The sequence below is a fragment of the Takifugu flavidus genome, chromosome 13 (assembly GCF_003711565.1).
Source record: "Takifugu flavidus isolate HTHZ2018 chromosome 13, ASM371156v2, whole genome shotgun sequence".
NCBI lineage: Eukaryota > Metazoa > Chordata > Actinopteri > Tetraodontiformes > Tetraodontidae > Takifugu > Takifugu flavidus.
The window spans coordinates 3,787,090-3,794,660 of NC_079532.1; the positions used below are offsets into that span (position 1 = coordinate 3,787,090).

The window sequence follows — 7,571 nt, forward strand, 5'->3', positions numbered from 1 at the left end:
GGCTCTTTGAAGCGATGCATGGGTAAATGTTGCCACCTATCGGTCAAATGTGAGCACTACGTTTGGGGCCAGCACTGCTTGTTAGGTTATGAAACACTGGTGATACTCCAGAGGCGTCTGGAGATCCTTGATCCACTTCATATTTCTCCCTGGAATGCTGATTTACAATTTCGTTTTCCTCTGATTACGTTTATTAACATTTGTCCTACTTTCCATGCGTGGTGTGTTTACGCTTAAAATGCAAATTACAGCTGGCTTTCCACCTGAACCGTTTCATAAGATAGTTTATGAATAAACATCAACACGAAGCAGTAATCAGTTCGAGCAGCAGAGGGTAAATCGTAAATTAGACTCTGGCTGCTGCATGTGTCTGTTTCCAGCGTCTCATACTGTAAATGCTGACGGGCGATGTTTGAAATATTCAGTGTGAAAGTGTGAACTGCGGGTGCTGGACTCAGTAATAAGCTGATCAAACTGCAGCAGAATGGAGAAGGAAAAAAAGAAGAAAAAAACAGGGGGAGGCTGTCAACGTTGCCCGGATAAATAACAGTTGAGATGGGAGAAATATCGCTGTTCAGGAAAGGAGGTGCAATTTAACTTTTCAGGCTTTAGACAACACCTTAGTAAGTATGTATTATATATCATATATATCATATATCATCATATATCATATACATATCACATATTATTTATGTATCTTAGTAAGAAACAATTATTGAACAAAAGAACCTTAAAAAAATAGGTTATGATGTTTTGGTGGTTGATTTGTTTTGTTTTGGGGGGTTGTTGAGGCGTCATTTGGAATTAATTTATTAATAAAATATCTCATATTGTCAAGTTCCAGTTCGCACGTAAAGAAAAAGTTTTGAAGTAGATTTTTCAACACATTATTAACTAAACGCCTGCGAGGAGTTTAGTGGGTTCCCACACGTACATCAACTAACCACCAAACTGTTGAACAAAATGTATTCTACGCTAAATATACACAGACAGGTCCGTGATTTATAGAGATGGTCGTTTTGAGTTTTTGACATTTGTCCAAACCCTTCAGGGTACAATATACGAAGTGATCGAACCGCCCCGAATGGTACACGTTAGAACCGTTAACCGTTGAAAGGCTGCATTTGGACCGAAATTTAAATGTCTCTACAGCTCGATGATGATAGATGGAAACTACACCTGCCCAAATCATCGTTGATTAACATCATAGATTAACAAAACACCCAATCTTAGTAACAACGGGGAGTTTTACGGGGTGAATCGGAACCCTGAAAAAGAGAAATCCACTGAACCGCTGAGCTCCGTTGGGGAATCTAGTTGATCTTCCTGATATACACAGCTGGTTATTAGTAGTTTTTACCGGTTGCTAGGCGACCATCGAATTGATACATAACGCGCCTTTGATGTTAATTGATCTTAGATCAGGTTTTATATAGGTCTTTGATACGTAGTACATCCCCAGTCACGCGGAGGTCTGCCCCCACTTTGCCACCACAACCCCCCCATCTGACCCAGGTCAAGGGTGTAGTTGTTTTCACCAAAATGAACGAACTTGGGCGGATCCGTGTGTTTGCTAATAGCAGCAGGCCTGCTTCTCCCTCATTTACTGACTTACTGTCGGTCCAGACGGGGGAATTTGATAACTTTCTCCACCAGGAAGCAGTTTCCTACATGACTGAGTACAACACACAGAGGGAAATCGTCTTCTATCCAGGGGACAATCAGCTGGACCCCTGGAATGAGGGAGAGGTCAGATGTCAGCAGTTCAACATCACTTAGGCCTTGATTGTTTCTTCTGCTTGGACACTATTAAAACAAATTTCTACATAGAATTTTTATACATTTCTTACATTAGGATAAAAATAAAACCCTGCATGTTTACTCTGAGGTGGTGAAACTACTGTAAGGAGTGACTAAAGTGCCCTCTGTCCCTGCAGTACCTGTACCAGCTTGTAGGTGGAGACTCTGCACCGCCTTTTGGCTCCACAGCAGCTTCACACGCAGTAAGTCAGCAACACTGATGGAATGAAACAGTTGTCTGAGCAAAGGTCGGAGATTTATTGTTAATATGCATCGATCTTGGTCCAGACATTGAATGAGTGTGGATAAAGGTGTGATCTGTTGTTTTTCTTTGATCGTTTTCAGTACAATGATCCTACAGCCATGATGTTCCCTGGAGTCCTGGAGCAGAAACCCAATTTTCTAGCAGACCTGTAAGAACAGCAACATGCACGTGCGCGTGCACGGGCACACCCGAGCACCACTGCTGTGTGACTGCTCCAGCAACTCTTGTGTCTCTGTTTGCATCCGTTTAAAGGTTTGAAGCAGATTTATCGACCTTTCCGACCTTACCTTCAACCTTCTCTGCTCCTCCTCCTGTTCCTCCTGCTCCTTATACTCCTCATTATCATCAACAGGACAGCAGTTCAGGGTAAACCTGTTTGAACTGGTCATATAATATTTAAAATCTGAAATGTGTTTGAATATTTAAGGATCACCATCATCTGAGGTTCACTCCTTGCGTTTTGTGTCCTGTAGAGAGAGTAAAAGGACCAACCGGCTCCAAAAGAAGGAGGTTTACATCAAGAAGCCTCTGAATGCCTTCATGCTCTTCATGAAGGACAAGAGGTCCACTGTGAGACCTTCCATCAGAGTTCAAGGCAGCGGTGCTGTCAATGCTTTCCTGGGATCAGTGGTGAGTGCGTAGTTACTTTGTGTTTATTTGTTGATGCTTTCGGAAGAAGAAATACACAGACTCTGTTTCATATTGTGTCCAAAGTGGAAATCTCTGAGTAGAGAGGAACAGCAGAAATATTTCGAGGAGGCCGAGAAGCAGAGAATCCTGCACCAGCAGCAGTACCCTGGCTGGTCTACCAGGGACAACTATGTAAGTCCACCTGATCACACATGAGTAGAGCTGAGGAGGTGGTCACAGCAGAGATCACGTCCCTCTGAAACTCACCTGGGGTTTGTTTGTTTTCTAGGGGAAAATGAGGGGAAAAACCCATAAGAAAAAACTGGAGGTCGGAGATGATACTGATGGTGAGAACGCTTTTCTCCGAAGTGCAGCGTGTTCTAAGTCATGGAAATGCGGACGTGTCCGATCACTGATCGCTGTTTATCTTTGTGCTTCAGCAGAATCGTCTGAGTCTGAGGCGGAAGAATCTCCTCCATCCAAGTGGATGATGATGACGCCCAAATATATGGAGAAATTAAAGGCCTCCAAAAGCAGAACACTGAGGACCAAAAGTCACTTTCAGATGAACCTGAGATCCCGCCAACCTCCCAACTATCAAAACTCCACTTAGGGCTTCAGCCAAATCAACAATTGCGTTGCGATAATTAATTGTAATAATTGCATATAATTGTTTAATATGACCGAAATAAATATTTTAAATCATCATTTGGTAGAAACTGCATTAAAAAACAAAACAGTTGTGAGTTCTAAAGCCACAGATTGAGGGTAAAAAAATGAGGCATGAGAGAATTTCTCCCATGAAGCATGAGGAAAGTGTTGTGTTTCCAGCTGATTTACATTTCTAATGATGTGAGAGGATGAGGAGGAGCAGCGGAGGACGCGGAGTGTTTGACGTGACAGCTGCAGATTGTAAGAATGAGTTGTGACACCAAGCTCCAGCATCCTCCACCACGGCCGGTCATCAGTCAGTCAGTCAGTCAGTCAGTCCGTCAGTCAGTCTGCGGGACTGTTTACTCTTGTGTTATTAACGCGTGTGAGTGCGCGCTTCTCCGTGGCCGTGTTTATCCTCGGGCGATGGATCTGGGAGAAGTGACAGCGCGCTTTGGCCCTCTGTCAGTCGCCGAGTGGAGCGGCGTGCGTGTCAGCTCTCCTGACAGACGCCCTCGTCCTGCTGGCCAAACGGCGGCGGCTGCAAATGTGGGACATGTCTCGCTGACAGGCGACACGACGAGCAGACGCGCAGACAGGACGCGAGCAGTCAAGGCTGACGTGAGGGGGTCACCCGCCCCGCAGAGCGGCTGAGTGAAATCCGCCCTGATCCGCGCACAGCTGGAAATCAAGTCTTCCACCCTTAAGTGGCTGTTCGGGGAAAACCAGTTCAACATCAATAAACTATCACCAAACTGATGCTGAATACTGGACCAAACTGGACATTCACGGACGAGACTGACGGACTGCACAGTGAATTTAAGCTGAAGGAAAGTTCTGGTCCATCAGCCTCCATTTGACATTTTGATTCATAATAAGAGTAAGCAGAGTAAATCTAAAGGGGGTGACATCAGAACCCCCTCAAACCCCCAAACATCTCGGTTGTTCAAAGTTTTCCTATCCCAAAGTGAATCATTCATTTCCGAGAATCGCTGATGGCTCAATATGCACAATCCCACAAAGTGAGAGGATCCAAGTCAGTAGTGATGCATCAGCCGTCATTTCTCAAGTTGACAGAGCTGTGGGTGAACACGCAGACCAGCGGTGCTTATTTAGCAGCCGTGTGGTTTCTGTCGTCCTGCTTTTATCTTCTCCTGACTGTGAACCTCTTGCACGAGAGTGCACTATTATAGGCAACTATGACTAGGCAACTACTGCCGTAAAGATGGCTGCTCTCAGATCTTTAGGAGGATCTTTTCCAACCATCCTGCAAATTTAAACTTCAGGTTTATATAAATAATCTGAACTCAGGACTTCCATTACCTTTTTTGAGCTGTGGAATCAAGTTTGAAGGTCAGTCATATTCGGTGTTCATGGAGTCTGAAATCCCATTGTGCAGTACCGCCTTTCCTCCAGTAGAGGTCAGTCTTCGCCACATTTGAGGTGCTGCCTGATCTGTGGCCGCCTTCTGATTCCCTTTAAACCCAGACGCTTAATTTTTCCATCCCCCTCCCCGTGTGACCGTCTCAGCTCTGGGATGATCAGATTTTAGTGCACAACACAAAAAAAAGGAAGGGGGTGTGAGGGGGGTGTTGCCTCCATAGGAGGTAAAAGCTCCTAAAGTTAACAGAGATGCACTCGGACTCCCCCCTCGGAAGTTGAACCCCGCATACCTTCCACCTCTGACTGACTAAGAGAAAAACGAAATTGATTGCACGTTTGTTGGGGATTAACAATAACCAAACCTGCGCAATCTGCTGTTCTGACTGTGGCCCCCGTGAGCGTGGAGGCCTTCGCGCATCCATCAGCGAGGAAGAGGAGGGCTGGGGAGAGCATCGGTGGGGAGGAAGAGAGGGGAGAAGCAGAGGGCACCTGACAGATGGGCTTAGTGAGTGAATCATTGACAGGGGCCTGCTAACCGATGCTGCCTCCATCAATAGCTCAAAGCCTTCATGATGAATTACTGCAGACAAACAATGCCGAGTAGGCAAATGTGTTTTTAACAAAGGCAGGTGATGAAGGTGCAGCTTCTTCTCACGGCTTCACACGTCAAAATAAAAACCCTGCAGAAGTCACTCATATTTATGATCCTGCAACATTTGTTGTCACTATTTTTAAGCAAATTTCACTTTACATGTAGACAGGAAGTAGCGGATTATTCTTTTTTTGTTTTTAAAAGGGGGTTTAATTCAAAAGAATTAAAAGCTATGCACGGTCGACTTCATATTATTTTGTTATATTTTCCAGGAAGTATTTTAATATATTTTCCAGTGCAGCACAAACAAACAAGTGGATGTCTAAACAAACTTATTGTGTTGAAATTAGGGAAGCAGAAATTTCCTTGAATTTGTGAAAGGAAACTTTATGTTAAACTTTATGTGAAAGGAAGAAAAGAAATGCTCAAAGATGTTCAGATGGCCCTGTTCAAAACAACCCTGCTCCGCTCCCAGCAGGCCTCATCCTGTTCCTCCTCCTCCTCCTCCTCCTCCTCCTCCTCCTCCTCCTCTCCTCCTCCTCCTCCTCCTCCTCCTCCTCCTCCTCCTCCTCCTCCATTACCGTAGACAGAACTCCACCAGGTGCTGCAGGAAACAATGGCCGGCCCGTACAGGGATCAATGCCAGGCCACTGATGGGCTCTCATTCCTTCAGCGGTAGACGTGATAAATGACGTGGCCCATATGTTTCAACAGCTTAGACTCTCGCCGCCAGCCTCCTTTGTCTCCAAATCTAAAGGGGGTTATGCTGTGAAAATGTAATGGACACACACACACACACGCACACACACACACAGATGATAGTTAGGCGTCTGTTCCTCCTGTTTATGCTACATTTTAACAGACGCCATGTGAGGCTGTTTGAATTCCTGCCCTCTCCTGCCTTCCTTTGCATTTCCTTTCGCTCGTCTCCTTGGCAGCAGGAGATTCTGATGTGTGTACAGGTAACAGTGCTCTGGCCCCTGCCTCGCTGCGTCCCAGGTGTCTTGTCAGCTGTCAGAGACGTCCGACAGCAGGACAGCGGATGGCATGACCAGCGGGCCGGGCCGCGTTGGACGGGTCAGCCGTCAGCGTCGTAGAAAGACAGGCACGTGGCAGTGATCTCCTAGTGACAGGCTGTCAGTAGCATCGGAGAGCCACCAACCAGCGCCAGGCCCCTCGTCATCCCACCTGTCTGCAGACAGAAGCCAGGCTCTGAATTCTCAACCGGGCACGTTGTTCTCCTCTGTCCTACAGCACTTCCTCCGCGGTTCCTAATGTCTGCCGACTCCTTTAGCGGCGGCCAGTCTAATAGCAGAGCGCCGCGTTCGATATTCTAGTCCAATCCTGTAAAAGCGGAGCAGTTCACGTCCTTTTACCTCTGCAGGATGTGATGACACAGTACAGCAGACGATGCTGACAAGAGGAGGAGACACAAACCAGTCAAATGACATTAGCTGCCATTTTCTTACAAGAGACGTGTGTGTGTGTGTGTGTGTGTGTGTGTGTGTGTGTGTGTGTGTGTGTGTGTGTTTACCTCAAACTGCTTCCTGCCCTACGTTCTCCGTGTCACTGTCTGACAGGTGACATTTGCAGCTCTTCACTAGATTTATGTGCCATTTGTATCCATGGCAGGGTCAGAGTGTGTTACACGACCTGCAGGACAGCGAGCCAGAGGAAGGATAGTAATCTCGCCCATGTGAGGATCAATACGGCAGAGAGAGTCACTGATAATTGGCTGCTGTCAATCAATCTGCCCCGTCTTTGTGCAGCCACTTATTGTCCTTGAGGGGAAGGGACAACATGAAAAGGCAGAATATTATGTAAGGCCACTGATGTCGAAATGGCAAAAATGTGCTTCAATTCAAAATGAGCTACTTTCACCTCGTGAGTAGTTTCATACATATTTGTCCTAATCCAATGTAAAAACAACTAAAAATATGAACTCCAATCAAAATCCAATATGAAGTAAAATGTAACGAACACTTCTCTGATCTTTTAAACGTATTGTGTCAGTATTATTTGATTTTTAGAGCATCTTTATATCAAGACAGAGTGAAACTATGTCATTTCTATCTCATTTACCTGTTTATTTCTATAGTTTTATAATGATTATTAAAATAACAGTTCCAGTTATTATTCATAACTGTAGCAGTTAACACAAAATAGAGTGAAAGTACAAAAATATCATATGAAATAATCATAATGAAGCATTCTAGCTCATGACGCCAACTCACAGCATTACAAATAGGC

At 45.2% G+C, this 7,571-nt stretch overlaps 1 protein-coding gene across 3 annotated transcripts; it reads left to right on the plus strand.

The window, feature by feature from the left end:
* Nucleotides 1–333: 333 nt before the first annotated feature.
* Nucleotides 334–3,395, plus strand: LOC130536370 (transcription factor 7-like). Of its 3 annotated transcripts, none has more exons than XM_057052258.1 (9): nucleotides 334–623; nucleotides 1,657–1,749; nucleotides 1,938–2,003; nucleotides 2,146–2,213; nucleotides 2,318–2,431; nucleotides 2,539–2,695; nucleotides 2,780–2,887; nucleotides 2,985–3,042; nucleotides 3,136–3,395. In XM_057052258.1, the coding sequence occupies exons 2-9, from the start codon at nucleotides 1,672–1,674 to the stop codon at nucleotides 3,306–3,308; spliced, it is 822 nt and encodes a 273-aa protein (XP_056908238.1). In that variant the 5' UTR covers nucleotides 334–623; nucleotides 1,657–1,671; the 3' UTR covers nucleotides 3,309–3,395. The 3 variants fall into 3 exon arrangements, with proteins under 3 accessions (XP_056908238.1, XP_056908239.1, XP_056908240.1); XM_057052259.1 differs by having other exon boundaries at nucleotides 3,139–3,395; XM_057052260.1 differs by lacking the exon at nucleotides 1,657–1,749.
* The last annotated feature ends 4,176 nt before the right edge of the window (nucleotides 3,396–7,571 follow it).

Coding starts and splice junctions, on each gene's coding strand:
- LOC130536370 (XM_057052258.1), top strand. CDS start 1,672: ATGACTGAGTACAACACACAGAGGGAAATCGTCTTCTATCCAGGGGAC. Junction 2,214..2,317: donor CCCAATTTTCTAGCAGACCT/GTAAGAACAGCA, acceptor ATCCGTTTAAAG/GTTTGAAGCAGATTTATCGA. Junction 3,043..3,135: donor GGTCGGAGATGATACTGATG/GTGAGAACGCTT, acceptor TTTGTGCTTCAG/CAGAATCGTCTGAGTCTGAG.